The sequence below is a fragment of the Arvicanthis niloticus genome, chromosome 3 (genome assembly GCF_011762505.2).
Source record: "Arvicanthis niloticus isolate mArvNil1 chromosome 3, mArvNil1.pat.X, whole genome shotgun sequence".
NCBI lineage: Eukaryota > Metazoa > Chordata > Mammalia > Rodentia > Muridae > Arvicanthis > Arvicanthis niloticus.
The window spans coordinates 73,913,338-73,937,142 of NC_047660.1; the positions used below are offsets into that span (position 1 = coordinate 73,913,338).

Genomic DNA, 23,805 nt, shown 5'->3' on the forward strand with positions numbered 1-23,805 from the left:
TCAACAGGGCTTTCCAGGAAGTAAAGAGCCACTCCTAAGACATTAAAGAACAACCAAAGTGGAAGAGAGACAAATGAAACGCAGTTCGTGACTCCTAAAAGCTACTTCCAACTTCCCAGAATTTAAGGACATACAAAGAGTCATTATTTTATTTCTCCAATAAGGGAGACACACCAAGAAACAAGAAACAAACATCGGTACAAGTTATGCACAGAACAGAAAGGAGGGAGTAAGGCCACCCTGGGGCTCAGGCTCTAGGAGACAGTGAGGAACAATGAGACGCTGAGGGGGCGTGGCTTTGGGCAGGCACACTCATCCCCAGAGAAACTTCACCAGTCCTTTCCCTCAAGCTATGGGAAGAAGCCCTTGGCAGAGGTCGAAGGCCTGGTTTAGCTTTTCCCAAGCTTTCATCCTCAGTCAGCTGGAGAGAAAGGTCCCCATACGCTCAGAAAGTGGCACTTACAGGTCAAACACGAGGTAGTGAAACCCTTCTTCAGAAATACTGTCATGGAGACGCACTGTAAGAGAGGAGATGGGAACAGAGATTAGCGGAAAAGAACTCAGAAATCCTATTCTCAGTAGCAACCCCACCCAGCCCCAATCTCGTCAGCCTCACAGGGCTTGCTTCTGAAGATGCTGCAGAGAAAAGTGGCAATGTGCCTAGTACCCCTTGGGCCACGGGTACACAGTCACAGCAAGAGACTAGTGCTTGGTTTCCACTGCAGACTGAGGCAAGGGACTGAAGCTTCGTGGCTCAGAAAATCAGTCAGATGGAGAAAAGCAAGAACCTGTCGTGGGGCTAGTCCCAAGGAAGGCGCACCTAAGACACGATGTGTGGCACAGGAATAGACACAGACAAGATGGGAGAGCCCAGGAGCTCTTCCAGAGGAGCAAGTGGGAGCGGGAGGATGAAAGGGTTTGGGAAAAGGTAGAGCCGTCAGAAAGGCATGTAGAGCAGGCCACACACATACTTAGGCAGCCGATACAGCAACTGCTTTGAGACAAGGTTTGTATATACAACCTCAAACTCAATACGCAGCTGTGGACAACCCTGAACTTGTGATCTTCCTGCCTCTCTCTCAAATGCTAGAATTACACACATATGTCATCACACCTAGTTAATGTGCTGCTGCGTGATCCAGGACTTCACGTATATAGGCAAACACTACCTACTGAGGCACACTTTCTGCTCTGCCATATACCCTATCCCTTTATTTTTGAGACAGAGTCCCACTATATAGCCCTGGCTGGCCTAGAACTCGTGATGAAGACTAGACTGGCCTCAAACTAACTGAGATCTGCCTGCTCCTGCCCTCTCCAGTTTGGGGATTAAAGGGGCAGTATGTCACTATGCCTAGCCCTTATTTTTGAGATAGAATATTGCTATGTAGCCTAGTTGGTCTAGAGCTTATGGCAATCCTTCTGCCTTATTATCTAGAATACTAGGACTATAGGCGTACACCAACATGCCCTGTCATAATAACCATTTATTCAAGGTATACTGTGTGCCAGCATTGGGGTAGATTTATGTCATACACTAGTGATTTTATATGCATATCTTGAACAATACAATGTGCCAGATCCTAGGCTAGGTGATGGCATTTCAGAAGGACAGAGTGTTCAGGAGTTTATTACACTGCCCTGAGATGACTGCTACTTCCATTGTATAGAACAGAACCATAGAGGCTTTGGTTTCTCAGCAAAGGTTAACTAGTTACTAACTGATGGGTCCCAGACTCCAAGAGCTACTCCGCTCGACTGCAGCTATGAGATATGTGGCCAGCCCACATAGGCAAACAGAGCCAATGAGCGAGTATTCACAAATGTGCCTACAACAGTACTATAGATGTGTCCAAGAGGGCAGTGGACAGAGAAGGCAGTTCAGTTCATCAAGTGCAAGGAAAGGCTGGCAAGCACAACCCTTTTCAATGCCTGCCTCTATGGCTCTTGGGCAAAAGACCAACCTGATGTCTTCTGACTCTGACTACAAAGCTAACCCTGGGTTAAATGCCAGCCCTGAGATCACTCTAATACAATCAGGATTTTCGCTGGCTACCTATGTGGGTGTTCTTGTCTCTGCCCTCACCCAAACTCTTCCTAAAGGGAACCTTTGGTTTCAAAGGACTCCCTTTGTGTCTTTGACCTCTGCTCCAGTCCTCACCAGTTACAGGAAAACCTTCCAGAGCATTTCAGGAATGGCCTGACACCAAAGCAACTGGTGAAGTACTTGGGCAGAAAAAAATCATGGTGCCACTTCCTTGGCAAGCCCACACTGCTGCCCGTTCCAGTGCCAAAGCATCCCTAAGGACTGGGGCACTTCCTGTGTCCCCTTCAACCAAGGAAGCAAGAGCAGCCAGAAAGCAAAATACCAACAAGGCTGCCACAAGGTACTGAACATCACCACAACTCCCTTTCTCACAGGAGGAATGAGGACTCAGAGGCCTGCCAGGCCAGATCCAGGGCTAACAACCACATTGCCCATCCTGTAGATCTTATCTGGCTCTGCAAGCCTTCTCACTTCTCTAGCAGGCAAATGACAGGGGAGGGCTCTTAGGATGAAGGAGCCACAGTTAGACCACCTGCTGCCCTTCCAACAGCAGGCTCGGAGCAAGCTCCCCAAAGCCTTCCTCCTTCCCCCTCAGTTCACTTCCCTGGTCTCAGTCAGTGCCTCATCCTGAGTCCTGCTGTGGCTGCTCCATTGCCTCCAAAAGGACTTTCCATTTAATTAAAAAAAATTGCTATTAAAAAGCATTAAAGTGTGTAATACAAATAATCCCCTGGAAATCAGCTGTCCCAGAAGCCAAAGACCAGTTTCATTAGGGAGATGACTAACAGTAACAAGGTGCGAGCTGACAGGACAGCAGGTAGGATGCTAACAACCACTCCCCAAGGGAGCCCAGGTGCCCTGCCCTGCTGGGCTTGGCCTAGAGCTTTGAGGTTGGCCTCACCTGGATAACCTCCTCCCAATGCTCCACCCCCAAGCCTCCCAGCACTGCAGGTCTAGGAGCAGGGCCAGAGGCACAGACACCCAGGCCTTTGCCCTTCTAGAGGAAGGCCACACACTGAGTGCAGGTTGGCGGGGGATTAGCAGAGGAGTGAAAGCTAATCCTTTCAGGCCATCCTGCCCCAAAGGTTCTGCATGCCAAGACAAGGGGGCTCTAAATGACGCTGATATCTTTTTTCTTTTTTAATTTGTAAAGAAAATTAATAGGAACTAAGGACAAGGAAGAGAAAATTAACTGTGCCATGTTAAGCACAGCCGATTCTTGATTAAATTAAAGTGACTACTATTTAATTAAGCTATTCCTATGTGCCAACCACCCTGTTACTTTTTTAAGACAGCATCTCATGTAACCAAGGCAGGCCTTGAACTCACTACGTAGCTGCGGATAACACTGAACTTTTATCCTTTTCTCCTCCTCCTGAGCACTGGGATTATGGGCACGCACAACTACAACTTGTTTATGTAGTGCTAGGGGATCGGACCCAGTGTCTTGTTCATGGGGTTCCCAGCCCACGTGAAGTATTTTATGAGAGGACTTGCTGACTCCCCACTTTTACTCTATCTGACAATTATGTATGACATCCCCACCAAAGGGAGAGGAAACAGGCTAAAAAAAATGTTCAAAGTCACACTACATAGCAGAACTTGAAGCCATGAACTTGGCAAAGTAACATCAAGATGCTTCCTATCACAGAGTGACATTTTGTCCATTTTCTTAGTTAAAGAAGTTCCATTCTGTCCCTGCAGGCTCTGGCCATTCTAATTGGTTCAACATATTCATAGGTTGGCTACCCTGAGGCAGACACTGTTGTATATACAGCTGTGAAGAGAAGAAGCCAGGGCCTGCCACTACGGAGCTCACCCCATGAAGAAGATAGGCTCTAACTAACAATTATACAAGTATGTAACTAGTTACATAAATGGTACCATGGACACATGGAATAATGTCATCAGACACCCAGCCCATTTCATGGTAATTACAAGGCATAAAGGCCAAGATGACCAAACCAAGTCTACAGACAGGAAGATCTTGGAGAAGTGTAAATCACAACTGCAGTTCAGCAATAAACCTAATTACTATACTCTAAATCAGTGAGAAAAGGGACCGACCTACAGAAGGTTTACTCAACATTTTACATTCTCATGGACCAAGAAATCTACAACCCAAATTCTGTGAGTGGCTATTTCCAATTCCTCAAAAATCACCAACAATCTGCCATATTTACTTTAAAAGTCTTTCTCAAAACAATAACAACAACAAACAATACTGAAAAAGCATCTGTTAAAAATGTTTATAACTGGGGCTAGACAGTTGGCTCAGCAGCTGGGAGTGCCAACCGCTCTTGCAGAGGACCCGAGTTTGGTTCTCACAGCCACCCTCGGCAACTTACAACTGCCTACAACTCCTGAAACTCCGTCTTTGGGGAATCCAATGCCTCAAGCCTAGGAGGACACCTGAATTCACACTGCCCTGTATGCACACAAATACAAATTTAAAATTAAAATAAAGTATGCTTTTCAAATGTCCTCAATAATAACCCAGCAGGAATGAGCTGTTACTACAGGGATCTCAGACAGAACTAAGTCTGTCCCCCTAAGGCAGCTGTGGCGGTCTCAGCCTTCCCAAAGCAGAGGAAAGGTGAGGGCGAGCTCAGTCACAAAGTTTCCTTTTTCTTTGCAATTGCTTTTGATACATTTACTATCAGCTGAATGTGTCCTGGGCCCGAGGTTTACTGTGGCCCGGCTAGAATAATTTAACAGCTGAGCTGGGGCAAGTGTGGGGAGCTGGGATTCAGAATCTCTGCCTGAGTGTGTATGCTCTCCATCTCTCAGTACTTCCCTTTTAGAACCTTCTGCTGACTTCACGAAGGGACACAAAGGACAAAGCAGGCAGACATGTAGGGTTAAATAATTTGCTCGAGTGACAGCTTCTAAATAGGAAGTCAGAATCCAAATCCAGTGAACCTGACTGCAAAGTCACAAACTGATGGAGAAGAGATCAAAGCATGAACATCACCTGGGGACCTTGAAGCTGGAAGAAATCTCAACTCCACTCCCTTGCCCCCACCCGCCAAGACCTACTGAATCAGGATCTGAATTCTGACAGGATCCCTGGCTGATTCATAAGCGCATAAAAGTTTGAGAAGTGCTGCTTTAAACCACAAACTGCTGGAACAGCTCAGCATGCAAGAAGACAGAGTCTATTCATTAGAAGAATTTAGAACAGAGAGCAAGCAGATCACAGGTAGCACGCACTCCATTCAGACTTCAGCTCCTCCGCTAACTCCCTATAACTAGCCACTCTCTCACTCAGCATTCTGAGTTCAACAGTGACCCTTACACCCAAACAGCCACTGTTTGCTTATTTTTAATTAATTCTATTTTTTAATATCAATGTTGGGTTCACAGCAAAACTGAACAGAAGGTTCATATACCCCTGACTCCCATGCACAGATTCTCCACTATGAACATCCCATACCAGAATTTGTTATCGCTGATGGACTTACAAGGATACATCATTACCCAGAACCCACAGTTTACATTAGGGTTCATTCTCCCAACAGGTTCTAACTCGGCACAGAATATGTACTGAAGGAAAACTCAGGTTGCCTGGCTTCTTGCACCAAATGCTTATGAATTTCAACACTACCAAGTCTGAGAACAGCCAAGAGACTGAAGATCTGATCTCTGCTGTCGACCTTTTTAATTGTGCAACTACAGGGTAGGATGCATGTCTCCTTTTGCATGGAATGTTAAAGGCCAGAACTAAATGGTCTGAGGACTGAGGACATAGCAGTGGAGAGAGGAACAGTGAATTAAAGGCACAGTCTCCTCTCAGCCACAAGCCAGGTTTGGATCCATGGCAACCCGTGCCTCCTGGACCAAGAGCTCAGCCACATCTCCAAGAGTCCTGGTTCTCACCAGGAGCCAGAGAGTTCAGCCAGACACCGCTCTCAGAACACAGTCCTGGCTCACCCTTCTTTCTGCCTACTCTTAACCCTGGAATCGGTCTTCAGACCAACACATGCCTCAGGACACATGCGCAGCCATAAAATGGAGGAACACTTTCTGGCACTCTAAAAAGTCACCAGAGTGACTTTACCATGCTTTTCCTGGGTGTTACAGCTCACCAATAGTTTAGACACAGGGAATGCATGGCTCCTCCATCTGCTTTTATTCTGAGCTAAAGTGCAGAGGGGAAAAAGTATTAAACCACACAAAGTGAGAGGTCATGGACTATATAAATGTATTTCTCTAAATAATACAAGGAAGGCTAGGCATGTTTTAGGCTAGACCCCTGTCACCCTTCTTGTTGGCTTTTCAGTTGTTATTCTTCTAGCCTCACCTTCTCATGTTCAACCCAGAATGCCCCAGATGAAGCAGAGGTCCTCTCACTCTGACCCCAGCCCCTCTGACCCCCACCACACAATTCATCATTGTTATCTGAGCTGATCCCAAGAAATATAAAGGGAAGTCACTGCCTGAGCTAGTAGGTAGCTTTATGTGGTTTTGGTTCTCTTTTGTTTTGAGACAAAGTCTTACTCTATAGCTCTGCAGGCCTTGGGCTCACTATCCTTTTGTTTTTGTTTTTTTAATTATTATTTTTAAGAGAAATATATTTATGACACCCTGGCCTCAAATTCATAGAGATTTGCTTGCCTCTGTCCCCTAAGTACTGGAATTAAAGGTATATGCTTCCTCTCCCAGTGGTGGGCAGTAGGTAGTTTTAGAGCCAAGCCTTTTCGTTCAACGTGTAAAATTTCATTTTTTAAATATTTGCAAGTAATAAAAATACCACTTTTATATCACTGAACTAGCTAAATTTTGTGACTGAACATGCCTCATTTCTTGACTGTTTTTCTAGTGTTTCTCTCTGGTTGCCTTCTATCCATGGCAGCATACTGATCCCTGCTGTGTTTTTCAAGTGAAAGTCTAACCTTGAAGGCTACCCAGGAGCCCCTGCAGCTCTCAGGCCATCAAACCTCCCTAAGGATGCTGGTGTCGTGAAATGCACCGAAGCAGGTGAAGCAGAGCATTGGTGATGCCAATCAGCTTCAGGTGTAATCCAAGTTACTGACTGTGATCTATAAAGCCTTGCATGGTTGAAGTTCTGGTTACCTCAGGGCTGCTCTTAGTGGGCTGGAGCTCGACCTCAGCTCCTTCGAATAAAGGCTCACACTGAGCCCTGAGAGGCTCTAGAGGCACCACCAAGCTTCTTCAGCTAGTACCCTCTCAGCCCTAGCCACCAAGAGCTAAGCAGGCAGCCTCCAGGGCACTATGGGAGCAGCCTTGATATTCAGGCCATGTCTGAGAACACATGTTGTCTTTTGTGATAATTCAGAGATTTCAGGAAAACCTAGGAGATGCTCCCTGCCTCAAGTCAACACTAGGGTTTCTCCTCAAACACTGCAGTCAGCCCAGATTCTGTCCCTTCTGTAAGGAGCAACAGATCAGGGCCAACACTTTTGGCAAAGACTATTTCAGCTGAACAATGTAAAACTGAGCCAGAGTGGGCTATGGTAGGCGAGTCTCTCAGGCTTCAGAACAACCAACAATGTGCTCTTGTACCCCAGCAGGGGTGGGAGCAGGGAGAGATCCTCTCAAGTTTTTCTCCTTCCTCATCTGAGCAGCCCTTGCCATTCCTTCTCCAGAGAAGCCAAGCAGGCGGGTACTGTGCTTCCCTGGCTCTGAGGAACACAAACAGGAGTGCCATGGAAACCCCCAGAGTGTGCAGGACACTTCGAAAGGGACAAAACTCTTTTAGGTTCAGGAACAAAATCCTGAGCCTTTCATGAAGGCTATGGATGACTCTGGTGGGGGATGCTGGCAGACTGGTAGCCCGGAACCTCACACACTGAGGACTTTGAATGTCAGCCCAAAGACAGAAGGAGAAAGAGTCTGAAACATTCAAAAACCTTACACCCCATCCCCGAGACGGCACCACAGCCAAGGAAGCACCCAGGTCTCTAAACAAAGCCTTAGAATTCTGACACACAGCCACTATCCTACCCAGGCGAAGTTCCATGACCAGAGGTAACTTCACAAACACAAAGCCAACCTCTGTCCTCCCTGCCTTCTATGAAATGCTCAGACTCTGCCAGCCACTCACCAATGTTTGGATGTTTCAGAAGTCGGCATATCCGGGCCTCCCGTTCTAGTTTCTGATGATCTAAACAAGACAAAAGTAAACAAAAGTCATCAACCATCTGTTCTAGCTCTGGCTACCTGGCTATTCATATTCCTTTATTTTTTAGGCACCATCTAAGCATTTCTGGCAACTTGTTAAATTAACACAGCAAGTCATAGGAAATCTGGACACAGTTGTGACTACCCGTTCCTGGTGAAGAAATGTGACTGGGGTCTCTGTGTGTGGAGGATGTTTAAACACCTTAAACCAGTGAATGGCACACTAGAATTTAAATCTAGGTCTTTAGCTAAACCTTGGGCTCCTTCCTCTAGAACAGATATTTCATTGAGTTAGGGTGTTAAGAATTTAGGGGGGAGTGTAGCGCATGCCTTTAATCTCAGCATTCAGGAGACAGAGGCAGGCAGATGTCTGAGTGTAAGGCCAGTCTGGTCTACAAAGTGAGTTGTTCTGAGTAGCAATCGACCTCCCTCATCCAAGAGGGGTATTTGAAGACTCTCAATTGATGTGCCTGAAATTCCAGACAGTACCAAACATTTCACAAAAGCACTGCAAAGGTAGGTATAGTGGCCACGTCTGTAATTCCTGTGATCAGGATCTAAAGACAGGAGGAGTACCAGTTCAAGGCCAGGCTAGGCTACATACTGAGACAGTGTCTCCAAACCCAAGGACTGGGGGGCGGGGGGGGGGGGGATGATACAGTTCATTGTTACAGAATTTGTCTAAGCATGTACAAGATCCTGGGTTCAATCCTTAATATTATAAAAATAAACAAACCCCACAACTGAACAATGTGCTCTTGTACCCCAGCCGGTGTTTGGCACACCTGTAATCCCAGCCCTTCAGAGGAAGAGGCAGAGGATGAAGTAGAAGGAACAGAGAGGGGGAGAAAGCATTGAGGTACCACAACAGCTGATCAATCTGATAACCAAGAAGGCCACTAAGTGACTAACGGGCAAGTAGCGTATGCTGTGTGGATATGCGGATGAGTCACGTCCTGAGTGGGATGGAGCAGGATGGCAAGAAATTTGATAGTGTTACTCAGACAACATGCAATTTAAAATTTATTAGTTGCTTATTTCTGGAATCTTCCAGAAATTTGTATCATAGTTGATCATAGGTAACTGCAACTGGAAAGCCAAACCAAGGCTACAGGGGCTGAGCTGAGGTGCACCGAGTCTGTTCCCCGGCAGTCACCATGCTAGCTTCACACGGGTTCTCTTATGTGGTCCTTGTAACAACCCTAAACACAGTGATGCTGACAGTGATGATGTGGGTGATCAAGGCACTGATGAATTAAAATAATACCAATTATAGGCTCAGCAAGTGGTTCTAAAATTCTTGCCACCAAGCTTGACGACCTGAGGGATCCCTGGACCCCACACGATAGAGGCGAGAACCAGCTCCCACAGTTATTCTCTTATCCACAACCACACACACACATGCTATGGCATAGGCACATATGCACACACAAATAAGTGTAATGAAAATATTTTAAAATAAAACAATAACAGCAGTAGGTATGATTGAAGAAAGGCTCACTGCACACGTGAGGTGTGTCTTCCTTCATCCTTAACTATACAACCACAGGAAACTGGCATGATTGGGACACCCGTTCACAGAAAGAGCAAGGGACACATATTTTGCTCCTCTTTGGGGTACTCTTAGATCTGAGTCTCAAAGCAATGTATAGCCAAGATTACTGTTTCAAGGAAATGGCCAGAATCTATTGAGTCCTCAGATCCAAGTGAGCTGATATCTTCCACAGGAAGCCAGAGCTCCAGGAAGCAAAGAGTAAAGCCCAGAGCAAGGAGGCTCCCCACTCGGCCTCCTATCTCTACCTGCTAGAACTTGGCCAAAGTCACATCTTTCATGAAGCCTTCCCCTATCTCCTTGACAGGATATGATTTCTTCTCTCATAATCATCTCCTCGTTCTCCCACTGCTGTCTCTCAGACTTCTCACATCCTACCTCACAACTGCTATCTTAAGTTCTTCAAAGAGGGTTCATGGTTCTAAGTTGTACTTGCCAGAGTCTTCATGTAAACAGGGCTCCGTAAGAGCTTGACCTTAAGAGCAGCAGTCACAACGCTCACTCGCTAAACTTTACTGAACGCCAGGCAGAGTCAGGGATGCACAACAGTTCATCCTAACAGACACTCTGGGAGGAAGGGATCTGTTTTGCTCCATTACATAAACAAGGAACCTGCCCAAAGTAACGCAGCCAGAAAGCTGATGAAGGTGATGAGGCTTGGATCACTCATTCTCCACTGCTATACCATGACAGGAAGGAGAAAGGTGATGACATCACCTGAAGACTCCCAGGAGTTGGGGAACAGAATCCAGCCTGATCCTGCTCTCCAGGATAAGCAAGTCCTCCCCTCTGCCTGTTTTAAAGGCAGAGCCTTATGTAGTCCAGGGCCGGCCCCAAACTCACTACGCAGCTGAAGATGATGACCTTGAACTCTATTTCATGCCTCTACCTCTTGAGTGCTAAGATTACAGTTTTACACTGTCATGTATGGTTTATGCAGTGCTAGGGATTGAACTCATGGCTCATACAAGCTAGAAAAATTCTACCAACTGAGCTACTGCCCATAGCCCTCTTGCCTTTCTTGATAGTATTTCCTCCTATCCTATCTCTACTCTCTACAGGAAAGTGTCTCCTTAAAGTGTCCTATAACCCACTCAATGGTCCAACCAGGCAGGGGGTATGATTATTCCTTATTTGTTTTTGGTTCTTCAAGACAGGGTTTCTCTGTGTAGCCCTGGTTATCCTGGAACTCTGACCGGGTCAGCCTGGAACTCAGAGGTCAGGTAGCCTCTGCCTCCTGAGTGCTGGAATCAAAGGTATGTATCGCCACACCCAGCTTGATTACTTAAATTTTGTAGATGATAAAACTAAGGCCCGGAGAAGTTAAGTCACTTGAGGTTCAACAGGAGGAGGAGCATCAGATGCCAGCCTGTCACCATGAGAGAATGCGAAGATGACAGAGTGGAAGGACCTCCCTCACAATGTTTTCCAGTCATCCTCAGTTTCATCCTAAACCTTCCTTCCAGCAATAGCTCTGCTTTGTAAAAGAGGTGGGACAGGCAGAGATTATAGGTCCTGCTACGCAGCAGCTAATCCATCCCAGCTGCCCAAGATCTGGGTCAGGCCTTTCTTCCCACCCTCAGGTTCAGCATGGCCAATGACCAGGATTTAGCCAGGAGAACCTTGGATAATTCCCAATTCCCAACATTTCTTGGTATCCCTTGGTGCCAGAGAGAAAGACTCTTTGGCCCCTGGTAGAACAACATGGCTGCAGACTTCCACCAACTCAAACATTCAAGGAAGCAGCAATAAACCTGCTTAATGGGGGTGTATGTGCTCCCCCAAATCAGGACATATGACAGGGCAAACCGCATTTCTCCCAGCCCCAGTCTTGAGACCAAGGCATCAAGCAAGCCAACTGTGCCAGCTGCAGACCCACTCATCCACCCTATCTCTGACCACTCAGCTCACCACCCTTGACCCACAGCTCTTGGGCAGGTGTGGGAGAACAGCATCTTGTAATGCGCGGAGGTGGCAGCTGAGGGAAGGCCCAGAAGATTAATGTTTATCTCTTCTCTTAAGTCTCTTACTGGCTAATGGTTACAGCCCTACAACAGCGGCAGCACTAAAAATAAGGACGGGTGCTATGGCTTTACTAGTGACTCAGAGTAGAGAGAAGACAAGAGGCTCCTGGAGGGGGCTTGCCCAAGGTCCAGAGAACGAATCTTCCCACTTAGTTTGAGCCTAATTCCCAAGGAGCCAAGCCTCACTTTCTTGGCAAGATTCATGGCTTCTTGGAACCCCAGAGCTATGCTTTGGTCTTTGCTCTGGGTCTACGCCACAAGGTAGAGCAATTAACACATTGGGTTTGGAAGGGCTGCCACTCCACCAACTTATTAAATGTGCCTGAGCCCATTCATGCCTTCAGAAAGTAATTACTGAGTCCTTTACCCTGACAGGCACTGCTCTGAAGGCTGGAGAACAATGATGAATAAAGTGGTCAAAAATCCCTACCCTCGTGGAGTCCACATTCTATGGGGCAAGAAATGGCAGTAGGGGATACAGACTCAAGAAACTTTAGACCTGAAGTTAGCGTTATGCAGTCAGAGCTGGGGGAAGAGGGGGAGAAAGGGCTAAGTTTGAGCAAGGTGAAGGGGAAGCCTCAGCAAGATAACATCTGACTAAAACCCAAAGGAGGTAAATGAGCCAGTCACTTACCTTTTGGACGGGATCCATCCATCCATCTGTCCATCCACCCATCCACCCATCTGTCCGTCCGTCCATCCATCCATCCATCATTTATGATGAGATGGTCTGTCCTTAAATTGGTATGTAACCAAAACTGTCCTTAAACTTCTGATTCCTCTGTTCCTGTTAGGTACTGGTGTTATAGGTATCACCACACCACATTTATGTGCCTAGGATCTAATCTACGACCTCATACTTGCTCCATATGCACCCTACCAACTGAGCCACAACCCCAGTCTGTAGTTTCATACTTCTAGAACAGAAACAGCAATTCCTGAAGTTCAGAAGAGGTAATATGGTAGAGTGCTTGGCATACTCTCTTCCAAGGATCTGGTGATAAAAGAGGACAAAGGTCTCTTGAACTGGCATGTGCCCACAGCTTTTATTTTCCCTTTGTCCATTGTGTGTGTGTACCCTAGTGTGTGCATACATGTGGGCATATTATACATTTTTGCATATGAATCATGCATATGAAGGCCTGAGGTTAAGTCACCACAAACACACACACACACAAGCACATGTGCATGAACATGCTGGCCTCCAACTCAGAATTCTGGGATTAAAGGCATGCGCCCCCCACTTCCCCACAGGTTACTCTTTCTTTTTATTTACACTAAGGTAGGATTGATTTCTCGATCAAATCTTCCAAAGCCTGTAGGTTTGGCTAGTGTTGCCAGCTAGCTAGCTTTTTCTGGGGATTCACTATCTCTGCTTCCAAGGCTAGAATTGCAGGTGGGCCACCATGCCAACTCAGCATTTACGTGAATTCCTGGAGATCCGAACTCTTGTCCTCACACATGCTTACATGGCAAAAACTCTATCTAGGGAGCCGTTTCTCCAGCTCATGTGCTCATCCATACTGCCAGTGATCACAAAAGAGTCAAACCTGCTCTCCCCTCCACTTGGGCAGACACTGCATCTGAACACACCAACTGAACCCTCTGACTTCTTAGGATTCCCATGAGATCCCCCATTGCCATCCTGAAGCCTGGGCATGTCTACAATCTGCAGATGAAGGCAAGCAAGAGGGGGGCAATCAGAGAGTGTGCCAGCCTAGGAGTGCTTGACCACAAAATGCCTCCTCTTCCTCAGTCTTGCTGGCTATGGCATCTTGCCATCCCCAAGCTCTCTGTTCAGTGAGCCATGTGGTTTCTGCCTACCACAGTCCTTACACCATGACAGCTTGACCTCTCTATTGGTCACATGTCATCTCTCATCTCTTTCTCCCCATACCTCCTGTTCTACAGTCTCCTCAGGACTGGTGAGAACACAAAGAGTTCTACACTAGCAGGAACAGAAGGTAATTTGTAGAGTACCTTTCCTGACCACAGTATCCTCAACATTAAAAGGGGTGAAGTCATTGAGCTTGCTTAGTCCATGGTGGTGGGACCAGGCCTAGGCTTGGCATATCAAGGTAAGGACAAACCAGCAGGTACTCTAGCCACAAAGCCAGCCTCCTTCCTTTCCTCAATGACTACTTCAGGGTAACTTGGACCTTCTGTAGCTGACCCTTGTCTCACCCACCTTTCTATAAGGCTCCTCCCACCCCACAGCCCAGCCCCCCCTTCCTGTTTGACAACAGCCACTTCCCCCGCTTTGCACAGGGCCACTTCCTGCCCGCCTGTGTGCTATTGCCATGGAGACCCACCCTGCAGGCCTTCAGCATAGCTACAACCACAGACAGCCCTCTTGCGAGGTTTTCCCCCTTAATTGCAGGGGTAGCATTAGGATCAGAAAGCAGAAGCAGCCTTTTTAGGAGCCTGTCCGAGCTTTCCTGGCCTTGCTTGGGCTTTTCCCCAGCAGTAAACCTAGGGCAGAGCCAGGTCCTGGGAAACAGGGATAACTGGAAACACTGCCTCTTCAGCCTTTGCCCATGTACGGCAGGACTTGGTCGACGACACCACAATTTCACAGGTAGGGCAGCAAGGAGTGACCGGATATAGCAAGGGGAGCAGAAATGGTTATCAGAGGTAAGGCAACAGCATGCAGCCAGTGGCATAGAGAACCCTACAACTGTCTCTTCTCTCCTGCCCAAGAGAAGGCCTACTCCAAATACACTGGCCTTCGTTTCTCAAGGATTAAAGGACCAAGAGCACTGGCCACTGATTCTCCATGGCCATGCCAAGGACCTCCACACTCATTTTGAAACATTTCTCTAAAACCACAGAAGCCAGCACTAGCTTCAGATAAGAGGTCTGTTATCACATAAACATACAACCTTCTGCAAGTAGGAAAGGACACATGGCCATATTATGGCTACAAGGACTCTTCTTGAGTTCCAATCTCAATGAGATCTTTCCCTTTCCCTCTGTAATCTGTGCTTGTGGCCTCAACATCAGCTGTGAGAAGCTCCCAGCAGCCCCACCGGTTTCTGATCCCAGGTGGAGGTGGTCTCACCTTGTTGCCCTCCTGAGTGCCCCCAACTTCCCTTCACACACAGCTGAAACCCTGCTCTGACCCCGAACAGAAACAAGGGCAGCACAGGGCTATTGTGTCATAATCCACCTTCCCCTGCTGCTTATCCACGGCATCGCCCTGTGGACACCAACAAGTGAGGATCTCCAGCCACAGGCCCACTGACCTCCCCCTGACACCATGATGTTATAGCCCTTCCTCTCTGAAGGTGCAAAGAATCTCCGATTAAAGCAAAGTCAGTCAACCAAGGAAGCACAGAATCTTCTAATGCCGTCAATGAACATATAACTAGAGCTAGCTGATGGTTATAAATACAGGGGGACAGTACCTGAAATATAACCTTGTTACCCCTCTGGCTCTGTCCCTTACATAGCACACATACAAACGAATACCTTGCCTTCAGCTTTAACTCAAACAGTTCCAATCAGAAAACAGAAAGTCCTGAGCCTCACCATGGCCTCTGGCTCTCAGACAAGAAAAGGCTAACCAAGGAGGGAAAGGCAAGAGGCGCCAAGATGCGCCCTAAAGTTCAAGCTCCAAGCCAGCTTCGCTGGACAAAGTCCCCATGGGGTCACTAGCAAGCCCCAAGAAGGCAAGGTTCTGCCTGTGGACACTCTGGCTACTTTTAAGGGTCAAAACGGGGTCAGCTCCATGCCCCTAGTGGGTGCCCCTAGCCTTTGCCCACTGTTTTGGTGACATTTCCTTCATGGTAACCAGCCCCAAGTAAAACATCCCAGGAAGCAGCCCCTAAAAATAGCTCCTCCCAGGGCAGCAGCAAGGAAGGGGGAGGGGAAAGAGAGGGAGGAGAAAAGAGGGAGCAGATGGGAGTCTGCTGTTGCTGATGGTGATAGGGCCCAGGAAGTAGAAATGATGTATGTGGGGGGGAGTGGCTAGAAATGTCCCCACCAGAGTCCAAAAACAAATGTGGGTACAGAAGACTGAGGCAATAAGGAGAGGCTTATTCTGCTGGGCTTAGAGTTATCTGCGGTGCTGGATGAAGAGCTTGGGGATGACCAAGACTCATCACAGAACAAAGGACTAGAACCTGTGTTTAAAAAGATAAACCCTAGCACCTGGGAGGTGGAGGCAGAAGACCAGGAGTTCAAGGTCATCCCTAAGGATACGTACGGAGTTTGAGACCAGCCTGGGCTCCAAGAGATCTGGAGGGGGTGGGGGGAGGGGTGGTGTGCACTAGCGGGGAGGTTTGAAACCGCTCAAGGGGATTCAAAGACCATATAGTCTAAAGACTCCTAGATCTGAGCATCAGGAAAACTACATATCTAAAGCTCGAAACAAACCCAGAACAAATCTTTCATGCCTCAGTTTCCACAAGGCCACATCTGTCTGGACATGTGCAGGTGACAAAGGGCCTCTACAGAGAGACTCAAGAAGTGCAAAAGTACCCATCTCTTTCTGTCAGCACCCTCTGGCACCCACCCATGGGGTCAGCCCCTGTCCCTGTCAGAAAGTAGCAAGCACAGGATGGGGAGTGGGAGGTGACCACACCAAGTCTCCCTCCCTGCTCCAGCCTCAGCAAAGAGCGGCCGTCACTCCCCTCTAAGGCTTCAGCACAGCTTCTGACAAGGATATGATGACAAGCGACAGGGAAAAAAAAATCAGGGTCCTCTTCTCCGAACAGGATACCTTTTAACCTGCATTCCCACCCAACACAGGACCCCAGTTCCTTCTATGAAGGTGGGTAGGAAGACTAGGTGACAGGTCAGTGTTCTATAACTAAGCTCCACACCTCTCAGCCTGACTGTATGACAGTAGCCAAGCAGAAGCCTTGGCACAGAGGTGGGACCTCCACCCTACTCCCCCATGCACGGCAGGGAAGCCTTCAGAGCTCCATCACTTACATGCAGGAAACCATTTCTTGGTGTCTAAAAATCAGCCTATTTTATCCTCAACTGAAAAGTTTGTTTTCACACAGAACCTCTGAAATCTCCCCTCGAGTCCCAGAGGTACAGGGCACCTTCTAACTGTTCTCTTTCCGTTCCTACCATCCTGGTCTTCTCCTCCCCTCCCCTCACCCAGCTCCTTAACAGGAAAATCTTACTTGGAGATACCACAGGGGACACAAATGTCATGGGGGCTACTCAGGCCAACACCAAGGGGGTGGGGACTTTCAGCTGGCACCATTCAAGGGGATCCCATTTCAGTCCCCAGGGCCAGCTGGACCCAGAAAGGGACAGCCTTTACCCTTCGGGTAGCCAACATGCCACACAACATCAGATACTCAGCCTGCCATGGCCTCAGACACAAAGTGACACCCCAAATGGGGACAGAGAGTGAGGCTCCTAATCACAGATCAGCTCATGTGCACAGATGGCCACATGACAGCTGGGACCACCTGAGATGCCAGTGAAGGCTGGGCAAAGGCATTTGTGGCAAATCCCAGAAGACGCCAAGAGTGACTGATGGTGCTGCTGCTGCTTTGTGATTTTACCTGTTTTGTTTGTTTTGAGGCAGGGTTTTGATATATATCCTAGGCTGGCCTTGAACTTGTGGCACTCATCCTGTCTCAGTCTCTAGAGTACTGGGAATAATAGCCTGTGCCACCACCTACTGATTTCTTAAAAAGTGGCTCATAGGTTACCTGAAGCATGTGTTAAAAATGCAGACACTGGGGACCCCAGACCTCTCAAAGCACAATTTCTGTGGATAGAAGCCAGGGAGCTGCTATTTTAACCAGTACTCAAAGTGAGCTTCATTGGCACTGAAAGTAAAAGTCAACTTAGAGGAGGTCCCAGAAGGGGTCCTAAAAGGCCATTAATGACAAGAAAAGAGGAATCATAAACTAAACTGCTTTATGCCCCAAGCACAAGTCTTTATCTTCTTCTGTTCTCTCCAAAGCAGCCTGGCCACTGAATCAAAATGGGGGAACTCAGGTTAGTCAGGGTCCAAGGTCTCCAGAAACTTGATTCTGAGTTCCCTAGGAGCCAAATCCCAAGACCAACCACAGCCGGTTATCTAGGCCTCTTAATTCATTCATTTTATACTTAATTCATTCATGCTCACTGTGTATCAAGTACTTTGCTAGGTCCTGCCTACACAAAAGCAAAGAAAAAAATAAGGTCTTTCCCCTCACCTCTCAAAGTTCTCATGGAGAGACAGACTTTTCTTATACCTAGTTTCAGCAGAAATTTCTTGACATGAAGTATACAGACAAATGAATAAGCAATACAGCAAGTGCTGTAGCAGATTTCATAACGCAGTTTCTGGTAGCATCCCTCCTAAGGCCAAGGGCGTTACTCCAGTATCAATGTCAGTCAACGGATCTGGAATCCAGATAAATAACCCAAATGCAGAGGTTTCTTATGGTGCCTCCAAGGATAAATCCTAAGCTACATAGAAATCAGAAAGGACCATTTGCTGCCCTTCAACTGGAGAAATATGGAGAAACGCTCTGGATATAAGCAAAGAGAGCAGGATATAAAATGTTATGCTCTACGAGGTGAAAATCTGTATGCATATGAATAAAGATAAGAAGGGAATATGAAGATTTAAAAATAAAAAAAAGACATAAGGGCTCAGGCTCTTTGAGGGGGGTGCTCTTAAATCTTAAAATAACGTCTTATCATTGCCGTCACCTGGCCCACTAGATCCTGCATCCAAGCCTATTTTAAATGCCTCCTTCAGCCTAGTAGAGCTAAGCTTAGAACCATGGGCTCTCCTGTACAAGTCCCAAGTCCCTACCCATCACTGCACTGAAGCAAAAACAATGGTGTTACATAGCGTTCGGTGCCTATGTGGACAGGCCTGCAGATAAAAACCAACACGATGCTCAATACACACTCGTATGAGCAGCCTACATGATAACTCAGCCACCAATGTTGGCCTCAGAGGCCACAATGACAAGAAAGTATAGCCCCCAAGAAAGCTTCCTATGCAGAGCTGACACCCAGAATACTGCGTGGCCTCTCGAGGGCCTCTTGGGCCATCTCATTAGGACAACAAGGAAAAGTAGTTCTCTACCATTTCTTGCCTTTCAGCTTGCAGTAAAGACAAATCTCAAAGAAAGCAAATCCTCAAGGAATCCCAGCGTACACAGCAAGCCTCTTCAGACCTTCACATGGGTGACCCTAGTGGGGCAATGACATTCCCAAACACAGAAACCCAACACCTGCAGAGCCCTAGACAGACAGACAGCAGCAAGTGAAACCCAGTCCCAGCTACAGCACCTTTATAAAATATACAGCGTAAACTGAGAGGCTGCAGAAGCCATGGTTTTCACTCCTGAACCCCATGGGTACCAGCCTGGTGTGGACCCTGACCCAACCCCTATGGTGACACCCCCAGACCAGCATACCATCTCCAATAGTACACCCTCCCTCTCTCCCACCTCCAAACAGCAATGGCACCTCTACATTCCTGACCCCTCTTTTTGGCATCTGAGCAGATCCACAAGCTGCCATGGGCCTCTGTCCCAAAGTTAACCTGGTACACAAGCCAAAGCCTCAGTCTTGGCATAGCCATCTCTCAAGTGGGGGAGTTGCTGCCTGACACACATGATCTTATTCTAGAATTCTCAAGCTGAAAAGAAAAGCAGAGAAATTAAATCTCATCCAGTTTAGGAGAGAAAGAATACCAAGATACCAGTTTGGAAAGGATAAGGCAGAAAGTCTATGAGGAAGAAAACAGGACACTATCCCAGAGGCTTAGGATAGAATATAAAAGCCCAAGGTTGGTAGTTCCAGTCACCATAACCAGCTACCTTCAGATCCCCAGATTTCATTTCTCAGCTTCCTATCCCTCTCTCACTCCTGGACCACAGGGCTCTGGAGAGAAGCAAAGCAGAGTGCTGCACCATCCGCTGGAGACACCTGCTATCAGCCACATTTCTGAGACACCAGGGCTAAGCTGTGTGGGAGATACACAGGGAGATACCCATCTTCACCTCATTCCTGCCTGCCCCTTCCACTCTTAGTCAGAGCATGTCTGCCAGAGAACCCAATTACTGCTGTCCCCCCATCCCAGAGGAGGAGGGCATCTGACCACCCACATATCTCTATGACAACCACTGCCTTGGACTCAAGGTACCCGATGGAAAGAAAACAAGTCAACTTTACAGCCAATGTACATGATCAGTGTGAGACAGAAGATGCAGCCGGTGGGAGGCAACAAAACAAGCCTTGGTAATAGGAACAGGGAGAGACACCCAGGCCAGGAGGCAGACACGGCTCCATGGAACAGGTCCCAGAACAACTGCCAACAGGACAGAAGCCCACTGTCATCTCTCTGGAATTCTAGAGCTTCTGGGTGCTTGGGACATCTATTATCTGGCCCTCGCGATGCCCACGTCACTACTGGCCAAAGACCACATCTTCCCCAGGGCATCTGTCCTGGCTCCTAATATATTTATGGGAGTCCTACTGCCCAGCCCTAATTCCTTTCTGAGTCGTATAACCTTTGTCGCTGTGCTGTACCCTGAAGCTCTCAGGACCTGACCTCTGTATTAACCAGACCAAGTCACCTCACACACTGTTGGGTCTACACCTATCAGATGAGGTAAGTTTGGCGAGCACCCAATACCAGTTTCAGAGATGTACATCTGAAGTGTTAAAGACAGGCCCTGGCTTCTCAGTCTTAGGTACTTAGACTCTCACAAGCAAGGCTCTAGGGCCTACACTGTAGATTCCTCGAACACTGAGGCACTGCAGCTCCTGCTCCATCCAGACCACCGAGATTTAGAGAACATGAGGCATCATCACACTCTGCCCAGGACAGACTGCATCTGCTGCTTCACCATCAAGTTTGTAATTTGATCAAAAAAAGGGATCAAGTTCATCTGGCAGGATTTGTTCCCCAGAAGCCCTCGCCAGTAGCAGCCTCCCCTGATGTTTACAGATTTCCTTCCCTTGGGAGTCTGTTCTGCCGCCTGGTGGGCAGGGGAGGCTAGATTCATCAAAACTGCTCATTTACTGCATTTCCACCCTAAGTTACCACCAGGGCACACGGGCTAGGACAAGCCTGCAGTAGCCAGCACTGGCCTAAAGAGAGGGGCTCTAAGTACCCTAAATTAAGAGCTATTTATTCCATACCAAATACAGCCTCTCGATTCTCCACTGAAAATCTGAACTTCCTCAACCCTTTGGGGACCACTCCAGTTACCCACATCCCTTACTTTTTTTTTTTTCCCTCCCTGAACACTTCTAATTCTCTCACACTCCTTATCTGGCTTCTAAGTCCACCCACCTTGAAATTCCAACTCATCTCCAAGTGCTAAAACACATACTCCCCCACCTCCCAGGAAATCTAATCTCTGGAAGAGATCCTCAAGGCGAGGCCCAGACAGGGCACACTCACCTCTGGCGGACAACTTCTTCGTATTGATGATTTTTGCAGCATATTCCTGTGTAGACGTTTTCTTCACACACCTTCGGACCACTGAGAAGGCACCCCTGGAGGGAGAAGGGAGAAGAACTGGGACATGGAGCCAAGCAAAGTGACACACACACTTCAGACGAGGACAGCCATGCTCCCACCACCAGACCTGTAGTGACAACCAACAGCTAACATAAGAATGGTAAGGCCCCATGGCCTAAACAGATGTGGGTGGAGCACCACCTGGCTCCCAACCTGTCATCTAGTTCCTGGGCAAAGCAACAGCCTCAACCTCAGACTGGTGGGCGACGCTTCAAATACACACCTGCTGCATCTCACTGATTGCCTTGTGGTCCCAGCAAAGGCAACCAGGAGTGAGAAGGAACAGGGAGACCTTGTTCCTTCTCTCAGCAGAAATAATTCAAAGTAGGGAAAGAGGAGATTAAACAGAATGTATGATTTCCTGAGAAATTTCCCTTAAGCCTGGGATAAAGTGAGGGTCAAGATCCGCTAAACTGGCTTAAACCCACAGCATCCCGGCTCAACTGACAGCAGGGAAACAGAGGAAAGATAGCTCTGATTCTGACAGCAGTAACTCCCCTTCCCCGTGCTATTTTCCTCTACGTGACCCGCCAAATGGGCTGCGATCTCGGGCTCTGGAAACATCTAGGGGGGCGGGCAGAGCGGGGGCTGCAGTGGCCAGGCTCTGCACCGCGGGTGGGGGTGGCGAGGACCCGGGCTGCGGCGGCCAGCTTAGTGCGGAGGGGAGGGGGATGCTGCGGCTGCGGCGCACGGCTCCTGGGACCACTGCAGGGATGGGGGGAGGGGCCGGGGGTGCCGCAGCACTGCCCAGCAGCGAGGCTGGGATCCTGGAAGCCGCACTAGCGGGGGGCGGGGCCCGGCACTAAACATCTCCCCACACCCGGGCACCGCAGCGGGGTTGGAACTGCAGAGCTGGGGAGGGTCCTGAGTGCCAGGCGCGTGGCAACTGGGGAGCGGGTGCTGAGTGGGCTCCGGAGCTGGGTGGGGAGGGGGCGGTGGGCAGGCGGGGTCGAGGGAGGGGAGCGTCTGAAGGGTGCAGGAGGGGCGGGGCTGGAAGGCGCCCTGGAGCAGTCCCGGGGCTGCAGTTCCCGCGGCAGCGCCGGGTGCAGCAGCCTGGCAGCTGCTGCAGGACGCGGAGGGGGCTGCGGGACCGGGAACCTAGAGCCACGGGGCCCCGAGGCAGCACGCGGGAAAAGCTGGGGGTGGGGCGGGTCGTGGGGGCGCTGCAGCGGCCGGTGCAGGGCCGGGGGGGCGGGGCGAGAAGCCGCATAGCGCCGGGACGCCTGGACTAGGGTGGGGGGCCGCCGCGCGTGGCGGGTGGGCCGTACTTGCCGAGCTCCTCGAAAAGCTGGTAGTCGTCGGTGAAGCGGGTGCAGGTGGCGGTGGTGGCCATACTGGCGGGCGGGCGGACGCGGCGGTGCAGCCCGCGCCGACGTCGGTGCACAGTCACCGCCGCCCGGCCGAGGGAGCAAGAGGAGGAGACGGGGCTGAGCCCGGCAGCACCGCGAGACTTTACCGGAGAGAGCGAGGGAGGGAGGGACACCCCCGCGCCCGCCCGCCGGCCCCGCCCCCAAGCCCCGCTGGCCCCCGCCCCGCCCCCGGGGAGGGGCCTCCCGCCGTCGGCCCCGCCCCACCCTGGGAGCCGCCCGAACTAGGCCCCCCCGGTGCCCGAGGGCTAGCGACGCGGGGTCCCCTCTCCCGGCCACCCACCGGGAGCGACCCCACTGAAAGACTCCTCCAGCGGGCTCCTCCAGGGCGGACCCTGCAAGAGCTCAGGAACGAATGTGTGAAAGTGGTTTTTGAGTAGTGTTGGGTCTGGACCACCGAGGTCTGGGGAGAGGCCCCACACGTGGGTCCCAAGCCTGCAGCCTGAACCAAGCCGGAAAATGCCAAGGTCAAAGAGCGTGTGTGAGACTGTACACTCGGGAGATGCTCCCCAGACTGCCGAGTTAGCTGCCAGCAGCCTTCCCTCAGGGTGCCGACACTCTAGACTAGTGCAAGAATCAAGGGCATCATTAAGAAAAAAACAAAACCAAAAAACCTTCAGCCGCGGTTTTATCAGGGAAACCAGGACATGGGGCAAGACGTTTGCTTGCTTTTTCTTTCTTTCCATTTATTTATTTCGTATGTGTATGCATGTGGCCCTGTGGTTGCCACAGCGCACGTGTGGAGGTCAGAGGACAACTTGGGGAGTTGGTTCTCTCTTTACACTGGGGGATGGTAGTCAGGCTTAGCGCAAGCACCTTTACTCACTGAGCTGTCTTGCGGGCCTGTGTGATGCTTTCCTGCATTCCAATCTTAGAGATAAATGTTCTCTCTTAGGTCAGTAATAAAAGATAAAAGTGAGAATGTCTTGAAAAGGCTTTGTGCATTGGTGGCTAAAAGCAAAAGATGAAAGCATACTCATTTTCTTGTGGGGCATTCTGTACTTGTATGGCACTTTATCACATTTTGTAATGATACATTCGCAGGTATGAGTGCTAGCACACGTTATTGAGAACTCTCGGATCATACTCCCTAGCTGGATGTCTGGACAACTCAGTGACCTTAGACATTAGGCAATCCATGAAATCTGGGCCTTATTTGAGAA

At 49.0% G+C, this 23,805-nt stretch overlaps 1 protein-coding gene across 17 annotated transcripts in view; it reads right to left on the reverse strand.

Annotated features, from left to right (window-relative positions):
- Nucleotides 1–22,775, reverse strand: part of Camk2g (calcium/calmodulin dependent protein kinase II gamma) — a 56,444-nt gene extending 33,669 nt beyond the window's left edge. For 7 of the 17 annotated variants that reach the window (XM_034497812.2, XM_034497814.2, XM_034497817.2 and 4 more), the window contains exons 1-4: nucleotides 22,544–22,719; nucleotides 21,156–21,250; nucleotides 8,115–8,174; nucleotides 464–518 (exon numbers count right to left, since the gene is read on the reverse strand). In XM_034497812.2, the coding sequence (XP_034353703.1) occupies nucleotides 464–518; nucleotides 8,115–8,174; nucleotides 21,156–21,250; nucleotides 22,544–22,608 (275 nt within the window). In that variant the 5' untranslated portion in view covers nucleotides 22,609–22,719. Of the gene's footprint in view, nucleotides 1–463; nucleotides 519–8,114; nucleotides 8,175–21,155; nucleotides 21,251–22,543 lie in introns of all 17 variants that reach the window. The other 10 variants (XM_034497824.2, XM_034497826.2, XM_034497820.2 and 7 more) reach the window with 6 other exon arrangements.
- Nucleotides 22,776–23,805: the final 1,030 nt, after the last annotated feature.